Below are 20,160 nucleotides of genomic sequence, written 5' to 3' on the forward strand. Positions count from 1 at the left end.
TGTGGTCTTAGGTGTGATCGTGTTTGAAGGTGGAGATAATGACAGGCGTTGCACATGTCGGAAAGCGTACAGGGTGTAAGAACAATTTATTCTGGCTTGTGCTGCTAGAAGGTGATTCATGCTTTTCTTTGCATTTCCCAGATCCGCTGGTTACACTATCAAATGGTTTTATTGCCGCAAAAAAGATGTAATATTGAAGCTCCGAGATGTTGTATTTAGCATCTCCTCACAGACTTGGCTATTTTACAGACATCGTGTAACAAGGCTGCCCCTATTACTTGAGTAGACTGCACTGATGGCCCTATATTCATTGCCCTGTCACCATGGAGCCAGTTTTGTGCGCCAGACTAACAGTAACTCGTCCTTGTTCATTGCCATACCATAAATGTGCAATAAAACGTTTTATTTTTGCGGCAATATGGTAAAATGACATCGGGTGCGGACCTCCATGGGTGTTGAGCAGTCCATGGAACATCCCCTTGTTTTGTTCATGCGGCAGACCCCTGTTTTAGTAAGAGACGGCTATAAATCAGTGGAATGTCACCAGACTCCCATTAAAGGTCTCCTGCTGACGTAGTGTCCGAAATGTCTTCCTCTGTCCCATTCCACTGATCGTAGTTTGTGTATACGCACGTTTCAGTTTGACAAAAAACATGACCATTTCGGCATTGAGTTTTTCAGACTTTCTTTCTGCATTATTTTTGGTAAGTATCCAACGTCTCCATCATCAATCATCTTATGATAATGGGCAGTGTGTAAATTACATAATGCACCTGCCGTCATAACGGAGTATCCCAAGAGTTGTCCTCTGGTTACTGAACTGCTCATCTATACCAACAAAAAGCAACAAGATGGTGCACTAAGGAATTAGTAAAGGGGTTGTCCGGGCTTTTCACATAATCTCAGTATGTGACGTATGCTGAGATAACAAAATAGGTTACGTCCAAGAGTGGACCCTCTGGATCGCGGCACTGGAGCTCCCAGGGGTGAGCGCGCCAGGTGGTGCCGACCCCTATACAGGGGCCGTTAGGGGCAGACCCTCAGAAGACAGATACCGCGACTGCTAGAACCAAGAGGGGCGGCTCGAAGTACTGAGTGGAGGGTGCTGGACTGAGAACTGGAGTATAGGACTGGGCACTGGAGTACAGGATGGAGACACGGAGTGCGGGACGGAGACACGAAGTGTAGGACTGGGCACTGGAGCACAGGACTGGGCAGAGGCACGGAGTACAGGACTGGGCAGAGGCACGTAAGGAGTGAGAAGGGGAGAAACCCCTAAACACCCAGGCCAGGATACCGCACGGAAGTCCACACGATAATCAGGCGTCTCCACCATGTTGGAGACGCCTGATATACCCTGCAGAAGTCGGCTGATTGGGCGCTCAGACCGCTGGGCGGCGCTGCAGGGTTAAAGGATCTGCAGAGCGCGCGCCCGCGGCCTAAGGCGCCCGCAGGAAGCCGGCACACGCTGGACGGAGGAGAAGGAAGAGGAGGCGGGCACAGAGCGGCGCGGCGAGCGCAGGTAAGTAAAGGCGGCGGCGGGCCCCGCCGTTGCTGGAATGTGACAGTACCCCCCCCCCTTTACATCTCCCCTTCTTGAGGTTAGACAAAAATCTCTTTAAAAGACGAGGAGCATTAATATTCTCTTTAGGCTCCCAGGACCTCTCCTCGGGACCAAAACCCTTCCAATCAACAAGGTAGAGGGTACGCCCCCGAACTTTTTTCACGGCAAGAATCTCTTTCACCTCAAAGACATCATCAGCCCCTACTGGCTGAGGAGAAGGGGGAACTGAGCAGTACCGATTCAGCACAACAGGTTTAAGGAGCGAGACATGGAAGGCATTAGGGACCCGAAGCGAAGCCGGCAACTTCAATTTATAAGCCACGTTATTAATGAGTCCCAAGACCTGGAACGGGCCGATGTACCGAGGACCCAGTTTGTAAGAAGGCAAATTCAAACGGATATACTTAGTTGACAGCCAAACTTTGTCGCCAGGTTGGTAAGGTGGAAGGTCCCTGCGCCTCTTATCTGCATGTCTTTTAATTCGGATACTGGATCTTTCAAGAGCTTCTCTGGTCTCCTTCCAGACTTGAGAAAATTCGGTGGCGAGGGCATCTGCTGCAGGAACACCAGAAGGCGTAGGGAGAGGTAGTGGAACACCAGGGTTCTGTCCGGAAACCACGAAGAACGGCGTTTTGGTGGTGGACTCACTGGGGTGGTTGTTGTGGGCAAACTCTGCCCACGGCAGAAGAGACACCCAGTTGTCTTGAAGGGCGTTCGAGAAGTGACGCAGGTAGGCTGTTAATACCTGATTGATTCGCTCAACTTGCCCATTGGACTGAGGGTGATAAGCAGAGGAGAAGTCCAGAGATGTACCCATGAGCTTGCTGAGTGCCCTCCAGAAACGGGAGGTAAATTGGACTCCGCGATCGGAGACAATTCGTTGGGGGAGTCCGTGAAGCCTAAAGATCTGGTGTATGAAGACCTTGGCCAGCTCAGATGCCGTGGGTAATCCGGGCAGAGGGATGAAATGGGCCATTTTGGAGAACCGATCAACCACTACTAAGATGGTAGTACATCCGGAAGAACGTGGAAGATCGGTGATGAAATCCATACCAATTTGTCACCAAGGGGCTTCAGGAGGAGGCAAAGGGTGGAGCAGGCCGGACGGCAGACTTCTAGGTACCATGTTCAGAGCACAAGCCGTACAGGAGGCTATAAAATCAGTCACATCTTGGCGAAGGGATGGCCACCAGTAGTAGCGCGAAAGAAGGCTGAGGGTTTTCTTGACCCCGACGTGACCCGCAACCTTGGAAGAATGCCCCCAATCCAGGACCTCAGATCTCTTATTCTGTGGAACGAAGGTCTTGCCTGGCGGGATGGGAGAAAGCGTCACGGGCGCCACGGTGACAATTTTGGCAGGCTCAATGATGTGAGATGAACCCTCCTCAGGTGATTGTAGGGACCTGGACAGAGCATCTTGATGTTTCTTTCCCCCGGTCGAAAATGGAGTTTGAAGTCAAACCGGGAGAAATATAGCGACCACCTGGCTTGCCTGGAGTTGAGCCTTTGCGCGGACTGAAGATATGCCAAGTTCTTGTGGTCAGTGAAGATTATGAATGGATGAACCGCCCCTTCCAAAAGATACCGCCACTCCTCCAGGGCCATCTTAATGGCCAGTAATTCCCGGTCCCCAATGGCATAATTGCATTCTGCGGGAGAGAACGACCTAGAGAAGAATCCACACGGTACCACTTGACCAGAAGTCGTCCGCTGAGAAAGCACCGCTCCCGCACCAGTAGAAGAGGCATCGACTTCTAGGATGAAGGGCCTATTGACCAACGGTCGATGTAGAATCGGGGCGGTAGCAAAGGACTGCTTCAAAGCAAGAAAGGCCTCTTCAGCCTCTGGAGTCCAGGCATTTGGTTTGGTCCCCTTCCTGGTCAGGGCAGAGATGGGCTTGGTTACCGAGGAGAAGAAGGGAACGAACTGTCTGTAATAGTTCGCAAAACCCAGGAACCGCTGGATCGCTTTTACTCCAACCGGACGTGGCCACTTGAGCACGGCAGCCAATTTTTCGGGATCCATCATTATTCCGGAGTCCGTGATGATATACCCTAGGAAAGGCAACGAGGACTGCTCGAACAGACACTTTTCTAGTTTGGCGTAGAGTCTGTTCTCCCGTAGACGTTGCAGAACCAGCCGAACACTTTTTCTGTGAGTGGATAAGTCGGGGGGGGGAAAGATGAGTATGTCATCTAAGTATACCACGACAGAAGAGTACAGTTGGTCTCGGAAGATCTCATTAACGAACTCCTGAAAAACCGCCGGGGCATTGCAGAGACCAAAGGGCATAACCAAATACTCGTAATGGCCGTCCCGAGTATTGAAGGCCGTCTTCCATTCATCCCCGGAGCAGATTCGGATCAAGTTATAGGCTCCCCGCAGATCCAATTTGGTGAAGATCCGGGCCCCTCTCAAGCGGTCAAAGAGTTCTGAGATCAGCGGCAGGGGATACCTATTCTTGACCGTGATACTGTTCAGGCCTCGGTAGTCAATACATGGCCGAAGGGATCCGTCTTTCTTCCGGACGAAAAAGAACCCTGCTCCAGCAGGAGAAAATGACTTTCGAATAAAACCCCGAGCCACGTTCTCCTGGACATATTCAGACATGGCCACGGTCTCTGCCGGCGACAGGGGATAAATTCTTCCCCTTGGAGGGATTGCTCCTGGCAACAGCGCAATAGGGCAGTCATAGGCACGATGCGGCGGTAGAATCTCAGCCTCCTTCTTACTGAAGACGTCGGCAAACGAGTGGTAAGCCGTAGGAAGCCCAGGAAGATCGATAGGAGCTTGCTGCAGACTGGGGAGAGATACCGGCAACAGACAGCGTTTATGGCAGAAGTGTCCCCAACGGAGGATCTCCCCGGAATGCCAGTCTAGAACGGGCTCGTGTAGACGAAGCCAGGGTAAGCCGAGGAGCACGGCATGAGACAAACTGGGCAAAACATAAAAGGCGATTATTTTTTATTTTTTTTTTTTCTCGGTGAAGAGCTCCAACTTGTATCTCTACCTCAAGAGTGACCATGGTGATAGGTTCAGGTAGCGGTTTGCCATCCACGGAAGCGATGGAGCGCGGACTCTCTAACGTCACAACCGGAATTCGCAGCTGGTCCACTTCCTTGAGCCAGATAAAGTTACCAGCCGCACCCGAGTCCACATACGCCTCCACAGATCTGCGCTCCTGACCTGAAACAAAGCCGAAATAGTAAGGGGTAGAGAGGAATCGGTGTCACCTAGGGAGGCCTCTCTTACCTGGCCTAGGCGGAGGCCGCACTGGGCACATGCGCACAAAATGGTTAGCCCCGCCACAATAAAGGCAAAGGCCCTGTGTCCTTCTCTCCCTGCGTTCCTGCTCTGACAACCTCACACGGTCTACTTGCATGGGCTCAGGAGTGGAATTACTGGAAGACGCTGGAGAGCGGGGAATGGGCGCCTGGTATAACCGAAAAGATCTCTTCTCCCTAACTGACTCCCAGGAGCGTTCCTGGAACCGTAAATCAATACGGGTAGCTAGGGATATGAGATCCTCCAGAGTGGTAGGGGTGTCCCGGCCAGCCAGCTCATCCTTTATTTTACCCGAGAGTCCCCTCCAAAAGGCCCCAACCAAAGCCTCGTTATTCCACCCCAGTTCAGAGGCCAGGGTCCGGAAGCGGATAGCATATTGACCGACGGTGAGGGAGCCTTGGCGAAGATTGAAAAGAGCCTCCGTGGTGGAGGCCACACGGCCAGGCTCATCAAATACCCTGCGGAAAGTATCCAGGAAGTTGTGGATGCTAGATACCACCGGGTCATCTCTCTCCCAGAGGGGATTTACCCAGGCTAAGGCCTCTCCCTCTAAATGGGACACAATGAAAGCTACCTTGGTCCGATCCGAGGGGTATTGCTGAGGCAGGAGCTCGAAGTGCAAACGGCACTGGTTCAAAAACCCCCGACACAACTTGGGGTCACCGCTAAACCTGGGAGGTTTCCCCAAGCGTGGTGGAGGATGGGATAGGGGATCCCGAGGTAGGGCAGAAGCGGCAGCAGAGGACTGTAGCGATTGGAGTCGGTCGTCCACGGAAGCCATGTAGCTAAGAATGTGGGATTGGGCGTCACGCTGCTGCGCGAGCTCCTGCTGGAGTCCTGCTAGCAACGGGGCGTTCCCCGGGTCGGTGGTTTGTAAGGCGGAAAGGCGGGTGTCCATGGACTTCATAAAAGACATTATTCTAGTCTGATTTTCACACAAAAAGAGCAATTCTTTTTGGGTGGCCGCTGAGGCGCTAGCAGGGTCCATGGCCTGATTATGCTGTGACGTATGCTGAGATAACAAAATAGGTTACGTCCGAGAGTGGACCCTCTGGATCGCGGTACTGGAGCTCCCAGGGGTGAGCGCGCCAGATGGTGCCGACCCCTATACAGGGGCCGTTAGGGGCAGACCCTCAGAAGACAGATACCGCGACTGCTAGAACCAAGAGGGGCGGCTCGAAGGACTGAGTGGAGGGTGCCGGACTGAGAACTGGAGTATAGGACTGGGCATTGGAGTACAGGATGGAGACACGGAGTGCGGGACGGAGACACGAAGCACAGGACTGGGCACTGGAGTACAGGACTGGGCAGAGGCACTGGAGTACAGGACTGGGCAGAGGCACTGGAGTACAGGACTGGGCAGAGGCACGGAGTACAGGACTGGGCAGAGGCACGGAGTACAGGACTGGGCAGAGGCACGGAGTACAGGACTGGGCAGAGGCACGGAGTACAGGACTGGGCAGAGGCACGGAGTACAGGACTGGGCAGAGGCACGGAGTACAGGACTGGGCAGAGGCACGGAGTACAGGACTGGGCAGAGGCACGGAGTACAGGACTGGGCAGAGGCACGGAGTACAGGACTGGGCAGAGGCACGGAGTACAGGACTGGGCAGAGGCACGGAGTACAGGACTGGGCAGAGGCACGGAGTACAGGACTGGGCAGAGGCACGGAGTACAGGACTGGGCAGAGGCACGGAGTACAGGACTGGGCAGAGGCACGGAGTACAGGACTGGGCAGAGGCACGGAGTACAGGACTGGGCAGAGGCACGGAGTACAGGACTGGGCAGAGGCACGGAGTACAGGACTGGGCAGAGGCACGGAGTACAGGACTGGGCAGAGGCACGGAGTACAGGACTGGGCAGAGGCACGGAGTACAGTACAGGACTGGGCAGAGGCACGGAGTACAGTACAGGACTGGGCAGAGGCACGTAAGGAGTGAGAAGGGGAGAAACCCCTAAACACCCAGGCCAGGATACCGCACGGAAGTCCACGCGATAATCGGGCGTCTCCACCATGTTGGAGACGCCTGACATACCCTGCAGAAGTCGGCTGATTGGGCGCTCAGACCGCTGGGCGGCGCTGCAGGGTTAAAGGATCTGCAGAGCGCGCGCCCGCGGCCTAAGGCGCCCGCAGGAAGCCGGCACACGCTGGACGGAGGAGAAGGAAGAGGAGGCGGGCACAGATCGGCGCGGTGAGCGCAGGTAAGTAAAGGCGGCGGCGGGCCCCGCCGTTGCTGGAACGTGACAGTACCCCCCCCCCTTTACGTCTCCCCTTCTTGAGGTTAGACAAAAATCTCTTTAAAAGACGAGGAGCATTAATATTCTCTTTAGGCTCCCAGGACCTCTCCTCGGGACCAAAACCCTTCCAATCAACAAGGTAGAGGGTACGCCCCCGAACTTTTTTCACGGCAAGAATCTCTTTCACCACAAAGACATCATCAGCCCCTACTGGCTGAGGAGAAGGGGGAACTGAGCAGTACCGATTCAGCACAACAGGTTTAAGGAGCGAGACATGGAAGGCATTAGGGACCCGAAGCGAAGCCGGCAACTTCAATTTATAAGCCACGTTATTAATGAGTCCCAAGACCTGGAACGGGCCGATGTACCGAGGACCCAGTTTGTAAGAAGGCAACTTCAAACGGATATACTTAGTTGACAGCCAAACTTTGTCGCCAGGTTGGTAAGGTGGAAGGTCCCTGCGCCTCTTATCTGCATGCCGATGTGACACAGTACATATCTGGGCTGCAGAAATATGACAGTAAGTAATTTACTTTCTGTCACTAGTTTGCACGGTTTTCTAGATATTCTGAACAGAACGTCCAAGGGGGGGGGGGTGTTATGGCATTGAAATGAGAACTAGTCGTAACCTCCTACTCTACTCCAAACATGCCCTCTATAGCAACAACCCCACCCTCCATAGCTACAGGCCCTCCCCGTCCACATGAAGCATCGTCCTGTATTCTGGGACAGGCTGCACGTATGCAAATGTATAGTAAAGGCTTATTAGTCGCTTAGAATGCTTCCCAGTGCCTGTAGTATGTATCACAGTGGAAAATACAAAAATGAAGTAAACAATTAAAAACACATCATGTGAAGACCTAATTGCCTTGTGGCCCTGGCACCCCTACACGCGTTTCACCCTAGCTTTGAGAGGAGGCATCATGTAGTATGTGATACTATAGGCACTGGGAAGCATGCTATTACTAAACATCTTGTAAGCCTTTACTAATATTTGTTCGGATTCGGTTCCAAATACCATCGGCAGCAAATATTGTTTTTGCAATATTCGTCAAACACAGCCGAACGTCGGCAGAGTCAATGGGAGCAGAAATTACCGAATATGTTCTGAAGCGATCATAAGGCATACATTCGAATAAGGAACCCATATGGCAAAATCCGATTCGGCAACCGAATCCGAACAAATTTGCTCAACTCTATTTACTATACGTTTGCGTAAGTGGTTCTCCCATTGTGTGTCTCTGCTTTTTATCTGGTTTCGTTATTTATTGATTTACTTCAATAAAGGATCTAGTTTTTATGAGACTTTAGGTACACCACCTTGTTGCTTTTTTTTGTTAAAATAAGTATTTGGGTGCGTCTCCGCCACGGTATTCTATTATAAATGTGCTCCATTTTGTTTAATTGGTCCAACTGTCTGCTTCTATGTCCTAAGATAAGGGGCTCAGAAGTTTTAGAAATGACCAAGTTCCCTCCTGATTTAGAAAGAGAACCCGTCCTATCAATGTGGGTAGCTGAAAGCGCTCAGTTTAATCCTTAGCCATTGCAATAAATTTTGAGTTTGCAGTTTAATCTTTTTCCCCTCTTTTCTTCCAAGAGTCATAACTTATTTTCTGTCTACATACCATCCCTCCCTCAATGGACTGAAAAACGAGCAAAAAAAATTTCTAAGTGGGGTGAAACGGTGACAAAAGCAATTCTGCCATTTGACGTTTTTTTTTTTTTTTTTTTTACTGAGTTTAATGTGCAGTAAAAGTGACCTGTCAACATGATCTGATCGGTACAATTACGGCAACACCAAATTTGTATAGGGATGTGTGGCGCCCCTGAGGCTCAGTCGCCACAGAGGTACTGCACCTTCTCCTAAGGTGTAGTGCCCCACCATTCAGGTAAGGTGGGAACTCCTTGCCACACTACAACACCTGCATCCCACGCACAGGATAGTTCAGCAGGACCACATTGTAGCTTTAGGCTCAGGGTGTAGCAGAGCACCTTTCGTGGGACCCTGCTTCGTAACACGAGATGTGCTGGGAGGGTGGAGTTAGTATAAAAGAAGGGGAAAGATAGAATTACAGGTCAGTCCCTTAGGGGGCCGTCAGAGACAGTTGAGTCTGGGGTGAATCCCAGAGGAGAGCAGGCTGACAGGAGGTCAGCCTGTCGGGAGTTCAGGCGGAGGAAAGTCAGTCAGGAGAAGCTGAGGACTGGTCTTAGTGGAGAGCTCTCGAGGAAAGGAATAGAAGGAGTGCTGCAGCTGCCTCAGTGACCTGAGCCAGCTGGCACGGGAAAGGAAAGAGAAGGAGAGACGTAGAACTGTAACCTGCATTTCCATAAGAGAGAGAGAGAGACAAGTACAGAACGAAAAAGAGAGACAACAGAGAGGAGGAGTGGGTTGGATAGGAACCCTGCCTATAGGTTCTCCGTGCAAGGCCGGGGCCCGGTCCCCGAGGTTGTATGGACCCTTATGGTTCTGCAGCAGACACCGGTGGAGTAGTCGGCTGTAACTCCCATCAAAGACTTGGGACACAACAGCAAACTGATAGAGAGCCCGGGAGTCCTTGACGCAGGCTACAGCTGTCTGTCATACAAGTGGAGTTGTTAGGAACATCTGACAGGAGGAACTTCAGAGAACCACGGTACTGGAGCTCTTCATACTAAAAGGCACAATAGAGGAGTCGTTCAGGAAGGCACATGTTGGCGGGGTGCTGGCGGGGAGAGTTCTATCTTGTCTGGAGGTTGGCTGGGCCTCTGCCCTGGAGGACACGGTACCGAAGCAGGCACCTGGGTGCACTACGAATTGTGAGTAAAGCTTTGAAACTGCAAGCTCTGGTGTCCTCCATTCATTCCCGCATCAGCACCATTACATTTGGGTATCAACATCTACACCATTCGGTGCCTCTACTCCTCCATCGCACCTATCCACTGCCCTGGGGTTACAGCTTCACCTGTGGGGAGCTATACCATCTAAGCTGCAACACACCATCAGCCCCAGAGGATCTGCACGCAGCGTTGGCTAACATCTTACTTGCCAAACACCACAGGTGGCGTCACGAACTTCCCTTATAAACTACATTACAAACATCACCGCCATTGATATTGGGCGCCCAGGGCCACGGACCGGGTCACCGCTGCTGTGACACATCACCCCCCTGACACCGGCCCGGTACCGAGTGCCCCGCAGCCCTGGGTGAAGCCAGCGCGGGGGCGTCCCAGATGCACTTACTTTTGTTGCCAGCGATTTGAGTTATTTAGCGGGCACACCAAGTTTACACTGGTATACAAGCTGTACACTGACTACTTTGCATTGTATCAACGTATCATATCTTCAGTATTGTCCCATGAAAAGATATCATAAAATATGTACAAAAATGTGAGGGGTGTACTCACTTTTGTGATATACTGTATCCTTAAGTAAGTCCCGCCCCCCTCGTGCAGAAGCAGTCCTGACCTGTAATGACATGGACTTTACCAAACGTATAAAATAAAATATCCGACACCAAGACGTGAGTCAGATCTTGCACGTTGTGAGGTGGGGCCTCCATGGATCAGACTTGTTCTCACACATGTTGCACTAACCATTCATTAGACATTCACCTTCTTTCATTTTTCAATTGTCCAGTTTTGATTGTAAGCCTTTTTCACGGTAGAGTGGGTTCAGCAATGGTCCTCTGACCAGTCTCCAGCTATATAGCACTACAAGAAGCAAGATGTGATGCACTGTTTAATGTGACAGCTGTCTGTCAATCTGACACTATGGCCACGTGCACACGTTGAGTATTTGAGTATTTTACCTCGGTGTATGTAACCAAAACCAGGAGAGGAACAATCAGAGGAAAAGTATAATAGAAGCACGTCGCTACTTCTGCATTTTTCGCCCACTCCTGTTTTTGACTTACAAATATTAAAGGTGGAAAGCTCACCAAATACTCAGTGTGCACTTGGCTTTACGGTTTCAGCAATTTGTCCTACCGTAGTTTTTCTGTAGGATTGGGCCAGATGAGTTAGCCATCGCATCTCACTTGCATTAATGGTCCTTGCCTTTGGGTCACAAGTTGATCTTCCTTGGAGCACCTTTGCATGGTGCTAACCACTGTGTAATTGGAACACCCTTCATGACTTGGCATTCGGAGATGCTCGATACAGTTGTCACAATAGGACCCTCGTCAGAGTCTCTAATATCATTATTCTTGCCCATTTTTCCATTTCCAACATCTTGACATTAGTAACTGACCATGCTTGCTGCCTAATATTTCCTCCCCCTCAACATGTGTATTTACAATAAGTGGACATTATGCTATGGCTGACGTGTGTGTGCTAGAGATGTGTATACACTTGCTCATCAGTCAGCCATAGTGTAATGTTAATTTATTGCAAGGGCGTCTGTAACCAGATTAAGATCTATAAAAGACGAGGTTTCCCTGTACGATAATGTTGGGGCATTCTGTTTAACTAGTGAACGATCAATCGTTCCCATTGTGTGGTGCCGCTCATATTTACAGATCCATATAACTGGCCATAGAGGACTCGATGTGGAGATATGTTTTCATGTTGGCGTTGTGTTCGTGGGTACACTGTGGGACTTTCCTTGGGAACATTACTCACTCCAGGCACATCAGTTAGTGATACAGGTACAAATAATAGATAATTGCTGTCTCTTGCCTTTGTTGGTAGAAAAGGTCAGCTTTACATACTGGCTGGGACTTTCTCCCCATCTGTAATGGGTTAATGAACGGTACAGTGTGTACCCACTGTGACATAGCAGCTTCTGAACCTGAGTGCAATACGCGGATGTTCTCCGAGTATTTATTTACTGTTTATTGTGTGATCCTTGGCATCCGCCGACAACACGTGACCACACCGAGAAGCTTTGCTACTGTATGCCTAGAGCCAGCCCCGTGATGTACCAGTGAAGGCATTGTTCAGGTTACAAGGAGAGCCCCGATTACTTCATATGTTTTTAGTAGTAAGAGAAGTTGACCTCTAATCCGGTCATCAGCACGTGAAATCAGAAGAACTGACTGAGCGGTGTGAGGCTACATGGGCTCTACTCGTGAGTTCTACTCCAAATTGCAGGGTGCAAAGGAACTTAAATGTTTTCCAAACACTTAACATTTTTATTTCTCACCGGGGACTTGTGGATCTTGGTTTGTTGGCCACGTGGTGGCCGGTATGTTGCACTGTGGCCATGGGTTCAAAGCAAACCTAAGGTCAAATTTGAATTACGTTCTTGCTGTGCGTTAATGGATTTTTTTTTTTCTGGGAACTTCAGTTTCCTCACTATTATTATTATTATTTATTATTTTTATTGTCTGGATAGTCCAGAATCATAAAAAGCAAAAACTGTGTTGCAAGGAGCTGATGGTAGGGAACATTGGATTGTCTCATTCTCCAGTGTTCCTGGATATATCTTGCATTATTCTGGATAAAATAAGATTGCTTTTCATCAGGCATAGTTTTCTTTAGAGAGCGTACATCCTGTGCTTTGTCCTGCTGCCCCAGATAAAGACCTGTTTTCAGAGACTATACATAGACAGAGTTAGAAAGTGGTGATGGCGCGGCAGGAAGATGATAGTGCAGGAGGGGCACCGACTCTCTTAATTTACGTGGTACAAGGCTCCGATATTATGTGATGGCTCCTTTAACTGATAGCTGCTGGGTGATGTTATGGTTAGTAGAAGTCCTGTAATGATTATACGCATCGTCACTTTTCCAAAGTTGTTTGCTGACTCCTGTCCTGTAAGACATATAATGGGTGAGGACACGTAGAAGACACAAACTGTGCCAGAGAGAATGGGCATCGGGTTTATAAGAACGTGTCATTTTTGTTACTTCCCTGTGGATTTATTTCATTTTATTTTTAAGTCTTAAATGCAGTGTAAAGCATGGAGGAGGGACAGTGCACTAGATAAAGCCACTGATTTAGGTGTTTGGATTTTGAATTAAGACTATTTAGGAGCACTGGATACATTTGTCTGTAGTGTCCTGTGTGGAATAGAAGCAAGAAGCAGGGAATATTTTAAGAAACTAGTAGTTAATGTAGTTTTCCCATTACCTAAAATGGCCTCAATGAAGTCCCTTTGGAAAAAAAAAAAAAATTAGAAAGTGAGTTTTTATTTCAATTTAAAAATATTAAAGGGAATCTTTCAGCAGGTTTTCCTATGTAATTCGTGGACAGCATGAGATCAGGGCTGAAACAGAGAATTCTGCGATGTGTCAGTTATGTGCTGTTTGTTTATCACTGCCAGGTCTGGTGCTCATGTGCATGCTAATCTGACTCCGCCCCCTCTCTAATAAGCAGCTCACTGTCAATAGACACTGTACACAGAAAGCTGTGGTGTAGGCGCAGGCAGCTCTGAGTTCTGCTTCATGTTGCGTCTAAAGGTTTCAGATTGTGTCGCAACTGCTGCACCCAGTAAAAGACGCGATACATTGCTGGAATCTGGGTCTCTCTTTCTACATTTTGCTGCTCTCCGATCAGGTAGAAAATACCTGGTGACGGATTCCCTTTAAGTCCTTGGGGACAATTCAGTAAATGCTTCCACAGCCAGTATGCTGTCCTGCTCTTGAAGTCTTCTCTGTATGCTTTCCCTTCTGCTGCAATTTGCACTTCCTTACCTTTGCCTCAACTACTGCTGCAGTTCAGAGAGAACCTACTTTGAAAAGGTGGCTGGCGACTGTGCCTCTCGGATGACTGGTCCAAGGCCGATCCTGTTCGTTTCTCCTCTCCCAGTTCCGCTTGATTGACAGGTCTCTGACTATGTTTAAATGGAGACCTGTCGGAATAAAACATATGCAACTGCAGTCAGGCAACCAGTGTCTGAGTCATGTTCCCTTTATTGCGTCTTCTATTCAGAAGCATTTATCACCTATCCAAGAGAAATGTGACAAATGCTAGGGTGTCTCTGACCCTGCCATAGAGTAGCGGGTTGCATGCCCAGTTTCATTGAGACCTGGGAAGTCTAGTCCCCCATTATTCTGGTGATTGGATCGGAGATTAATGCTTCATGTTCTTTTAAGAAATGGGTGTTTTTAAGTAAAGGTGTCTGGTGGCTAAAACTCAATAGAAGAAAGGTCTCTGTTCATTACTGGTTTATCATGGAAGGGGAAATCTTCTGTTACAGGACGGTCTGCTGCCAAGTTATAAATAACAAATGCGTCTCACACACCGTGCCGCAATGTGCACATCCACCCAATGTAAGATGGATATTGTGGATGTTCATTTCTACAAATAAACTTTGCTTTCTGTTTTTCTAGGTTTCTCTGCTGGATTCCAAGCGAAGCATGAATATTGGGATATTTCTGAAACAATTTAAAAAGTGAGTTCTGCCATAGTTTGTGCACATACGAAACTACCGGTATTTTAAATTTTATTCATAATGGCTTCTAATTGTTCGTTTTCTGATATCCGGTAAAAGGAAGCACCATAAAAAAGATCATTTAAAGAAGAAAAAAAAAAAAAAAGCTGTTGTAAAAACGTGTGACAAGTGGTCATAAAAATGCCTTGTATATAACATTCCTCAGCATGTATTGGCACCCCATGCTAAAATGCCGAGGGGGATCAATTATACCAAGGTTGTATCATAAAACATCTAACACTAGATCTGTGGTTTCCAAAACTATCATATCACATCTATCTAATTTACATACAGCTCTGGCAAAAATTATGAGACCACCACATCAGAACTGTATCATGGGCAGCCCATTCTCCAGACCTGAACCCCACTGAAAACCTCTGGAATGTAATCAAGAGGATGATGGATAGTCACAAGCCATCAAACAAAGAACTGCTTACATTTTTTAGCCAGAAGCAGTGTGAAGGACTGGTGGCAAGCATGCCAAGACGCATGAAAGCTGTGATTAAAAATCATGGTTATTCCACAAAATATTGATTTCTGAACTCTTCCTGAGTTAAAACGTTAGTATTGTTGTTTCTAAATGAGTATGAACTGGTTTTCTTTGCATTGTTTGAGGTCTGAAAGCACTGGGGTTTTTTTTTTTTCTTTTAATTTTGACCATTTTTCTTTGTCAGAAAAAAAATACAAAGTTTATTGCTGTGAAATTCAGAGACATGTCAGAAGTTTATAGACTAAAAGGACAATTTACATTTTACTCAGAAATATACCTAAAATGAGAAAAATCAGACAAACTGAACATTTGAAAGTGGTCTCTTAATTTTTTGCCAGAGCTGTATAATGGAGATGGAGGCAGCACTCTGGAGGATCCAATGAAAGAAAGTGAATTTATTCACCAAATATGCAACATTTCCTCTGTCTCAATGCAGCCTATATCAAATAAACAATGCTAGATAAAGCACGCAATGACATCTAGAATATTGCAGAATTAGTAAATTCACTTTCTTATATTGGGACCTTCAGAGTGTTGCCTCTCCCATTTTGTTTTTGTTTGATCGCCTTTAGATCATGTTCACACATTGCGTTTTTTGATGCTGATTTTTAAGCTGCGTTTTACAATACCAGCAAAAGCTATGAGACTTCAGAAATGTCATGCACACGTTTCGTTTTTTTTGTTTTTCCCCTGTTTTGGATAACTGCAGCATGTCACTTCTTTCAGTGTTTTTTTCACCCATAGAAAGCAGTAAGTACAAAAAGGCAGCAAAAACCGCAGGTATATGGTTTTGGTGCCTTTTATGGTGCAAAAACCTAAAGGAAGTTGCATCATGCTTTTTTGGGGAGGGGGCACTAAACGTTATCAGCATGCATAAGAGACGCCAAAAACACAGCAAAACCTGCTTTTTGCAAGCCGTTTCTTTACTGCGAAGAGAGTATGTTTTGCCTGCAGAAAAAAACGCAACGTATGAACATAGCCTTATTTCTGGGAGGATTATTTTTGCACCCACCTCTGAAGGCTGCTAAACACCGTGATGAATGGGTAGATAAATTCATGTATGCATGCAGAGAGATATATTATATGGTTTATGTAAATATTTTTTTACTTGCGAATAGGTCTGCTGAACATATTATTGAAGATATCCGAAAGGGAAAGTGTGATTTGTATGACTCCGAAGCCCTTCAGGAACTTCTAAAGTTGTCTCCAGAGGCTGAAGAGGTATGACGTATCCATGTACAGTACATTGAAAATCTATAGTCATGATAAAGAGAACCTGTCACCATGAAAATGCCATCCAATCTGCAGTAGCCATGTTATAGAGCAAGAGGAGCGGAGTAGATTGATATATAGTAAACCGAGATGTTCCTTCAGGTAAACCAGGTTCACAATTGGGCAATAACTGATATAAAAATCAGAACAATTCACACAATACTATAACAATAGTGCAAAAACTTTTTGAAAGAATACATAGAATAAAAAATACTGATAATATATACAAAACAGAACCAGTCACACAATACTAATAAATGAAAAACTTGACTAAATAATACATAGAAAAACAAATGATACAAGGAAGAGAAGTCACGAAGAGTAAAAAGACAGTCTGTCGCCAACTTATAAGGGAACCGGTTACAGCTCACAAACAAAAAATACTGAACAATTTTATGCAGTATGCACTTTATATGAATACTCCATTGTTGTATTGCAGTTTTTTTTCTTTTACATTTTTCTATGATTCATAATGGTTATATTTATGGAGATATAATGGTTTACATAATATGTATTTATCTTATGCCACAATGATCTACTCTGCACCATAACCATCTTATGAGCTGTATTTCCATTTTCATTATTTTTGTTCATGAGCTGTAACCGGTTCCCTTATAAGTTGGCGACACTGTCTTTTTACTCTTCGTGACTTCTCTTCCTTGTATCATTTGTTTTTCTATGTATTATTTAGACAAGTTTTTCATTTATTAGTATTGTATGACTGGTTCTGTTTTGTATATAGGTTATTAGATATCTAGTTTTGTGAGAAGACTCAGTATAACCTGTGTTTTTTAATTGAATCCTCTGCCGTTTCTTGGATTTTGGGTCCAGCAGGCGGTGCGACCAGTGAGTGACAAGTGTCTCTGTATTTCCACTTTTACAAAGAAAGCTGTACAAGTTATACTGCATTTTTTTCTCACAAACCCATATATATCAATGTCATCTGCTTTCCCTGCTCTATAACGTGGTGCCTGCGGATCGGACTGCTTTTTCGTAGTGACAGGTTCCCATTAAGCCTTTCTTGTGCTCCTCTTCCGTCTGCCATTGATGTGACTGGTGGCTTTGAAGCTACAGCAGTATAATGGGTGACATGTAAAGGGTTACTGCTTCTCCTGCACAGAAGGTAATGGTGATAAAGACTTAGTGATCGCATTAGTGACATCACTTTTTCCATTGATTGACGCGTCCAGCACACTTGGCTATTATTCTGTGAACTTGGGAACTGTATATACGATTACAGAAGGCGATGGGGAACACATGTATTATTCAGGCTTTTATCCACTTAGTTAACTTTCAATAACGACAATTTTTTGAACATAATTTCCTATTCAGAATGATGCACAAATTGGAGGAACACTGTTACCCTTTAGAACCTTTCCTAGGGACGTTTTTTGTGATCTAGTCCTCTCAACAGTACTTTGCTGTTTTCCTCCTGATGTACAGGACCCCATTTTCACCCCCCAGTGCTTTGTTTAAAGCGTGACCTAACATAAAATGAATATTTAAGTTGGAAAAATCATATCCTGTGATGTCACAATATTCCACTGCCAGGGTTTCCATTAGCTGCTGACACCCTTCCTGCTGGGACTAGATAATTTCTGTCAGCGACACCAAAGCTAATCATTAAAATAAAGGGCTAACCTTTGCTGCTATTACATAGTGTGTTTACAGACCGTGTATCAAAGTGTGACATGAGGGTTACAATACTGCAGAGTATGATGTCAAAACTTGGATACATGTTTGCTCTCGTTCGGGATGTTGACTAATTGAGGACCCCCGCACACATCCGACAAATGTGAGCCTAAGGGTTTCTGCTACACTTAGCGACGCACCAGCGATCCCGACAACGATACGACCTGGCAGTGATCGCTGGTGCGTCGCTAAATGGTCGCTATTAAGCTGTCAAACAGTCAGATTTACCCAACGACGCAGCAATGATCCAGCGATCCGTATAACGACCTCGCCGTTCCTTAGGACCTTGTCACACAGCAACTATTCTGACGACTCCCACCTGCGTCTATGATTTCTGAGTCGCTAATGAGGTCGCTTATCAGTGTCAAACACGGCGATGCGCGCTGGCCAGCGGGACACCAGCAATCAAAGAATGGCCCAGGACATTTGATCACGATCAGCGATATCCAGCGGGTGCCTGGTCGCTGCTAAGTGTCACAGGTAACGAGATCGCTGGCGAGGTCGCTGTTGCGTCACAAAATCGGTGACGCTTCAGCGATCTCGCTATGTGAGACGGGGCCTTAACCTGCTGATTATCATGGGGCTCAGTTGCTAGCCTGATGTGCATAAGGGTCTCCTGACTCTCCCCCAATAGATGATGTGTAAGGATCTGGGAAGTCTCATTTTAGATTGACTATCCTTTTTGTTGTCAGTGAGGTAAGCCAGCACCAGAGACTTCTGACAGTGGCACTCTCTATCATAGAGAACATAGGATCTCTCCAAGGGAGCTGGATGAGACAAGTTATTTATTGTATATCGGAAAGCTTTAAAATCCATAAAAATCTCTGCAATAGGTCAAAGCCTTACATCTGTGATTTCCTACTGTCTCTGTGCGCTCCAGATACCAGCAGAATGGTGCACAACGCCTAGGCCAAGTAATGATGTTCTGGAGCAGGACTGTACCACAGAGGGATCTTACCTGATCTTGGTGGTACACAATAGTTCTGGTTAATAAATAAGACAAAGAATGGGACTTTCTTTTTGTGCCCCCAGCAGCTGCTAACTGGCTGCTGTCACTAACGTATTTTATCAGATTTTCCTACCACAGATAAACTATAACAGCTGTGATTTGCGGTTTCCCACATAGGGTGTGTGCACACGCTGCGGATTCCGCTGCGTTTCCGCAGCGGTTTTGGCTGCTGCGGACCCACAGCAGTTTTAGCTGCGGTGTACAGTACCATTCAAATGAATGGTAACAAAACGCTGTGTAGACGTTGCGGAAAAATCCGCGCGGATTTGCTGCGGTTTTGAAACCGCAGAAAGAAGTGACATGTCAATTCTTTCTGCGGAATCCGCAGCGGGTTCCTATCTTCACCATTGTGGAGATGGTGAATCCGCAGGACCAAACCGCAGGCAAAACCGCAGTTAATCCGCAGATAATCCGCAGGTCTTTTGACCTGCGGTTTATCTGCGGTTTTTGCAAAATCCGTGTGGATTAATCCGCAGCGGATTCCGCAGCGTCTGCAGACACCCATAGATGCAGAACAGATATGTAATAATAAAGCAAGGCCAGTGGGAGCCAAATCGGCATATCGCTTGGTTGTGTAATTTGTGACAATTCCAAGAGAAATCAAGGGAATAAAAGCCGACCTACAGTACCCGGCAGCGGCTACTACACATTGAATGGACTTGTGAAATACAACTCTGTTCAATGTGCGTCACATGGAAAGGCTAACCGATTGGTGTGTGTGCACTGGGTGCCTGACCACACCGATCTGATATTAATAATTTATCCTTAGGATTGGTCATCAATATCTTTTTGACAGTACAATCCCTTTAACTTCACACTCGTATGCACTCACTGGTCTGTGTTCTAAATGGAAAGAGAATATGTCATCAGAAAATTACACAGAACTTTGTGATCTTTACTATTTTCATTTTGGCCACTGGGACAAATAACCTGACAGTTCCAGAGATGATGACTCTTCAGATTTCTCATTATCAGAAAAAGGTTACACCACAGGATCCACCATTCACAATAGGTGATGGTTACAACTCGCCTTCTCCCCCTTCCTTTTCAGCGACAGATCACAGAACATGCCCACAACACACTCCCATAGAAGTGAATAAACATCTCCTTTCTATTATTTCCAATGTCTAGTTGGCTGCTCTAAAGCATATGTCTGACTGCTAACTGACGCTCGGACAAGACACTGTCTCCCATAATCCTGTACAGAAAATATGGCCTCGTCACACATAGCGATCTCACCAGCGACCGGCCCCCTGCT

The 20,160-nt window shown here is 46.9% G+C and overlaps 1 protein-coding gene across 2 annotated transcripts in view; it reads left to right on the forward strand.

Annotated features, from left to right (window-relative positions):
* FHDC1 (FH2 domain containing 1) overlaps nucleotides 1-20,160 on the forward strand; it is a 66,178-nt gene that overhangs the window by 17,112 nt on the left and 28,906 nt on the right. For both annotated transcript variants that reach the window (XM_073576377.1, XM_073576378.1), the window contains exons 3-4: nucleotides 14,339-14,400; nucleotides 16,048-16,150. In XM_073576377.1, the coding sequence (XP_073432478.1) occupies nucleotides 14,339-14,400; nucleotides 16,048-16,150 (165 nt within the window). The remainder of the gene's footprint in view (nucleotides 1-14,338; nucleotides 14,401-16,047; nucleotides 16,151-20,160) is intronic.

The sequence above is a fragment of the Dendrobates tinctorius genome, unplaced genomic scaffold (genome assembly GCF_039654945.1).
Source record: "Dendrobates tinctorius isolate UK_male_01 unplaced genomic scaffold, ASM3965494v1 ptg000008l, whole genome shotgun sequence".
Classification (NCBI taxonomy): domain Eukaryota; kingdom Metazoa; phylum Chordata; class Amphibia; order Anura; family Dendrobatidae; genus Dendrobates; species Dendrobates tinctorius.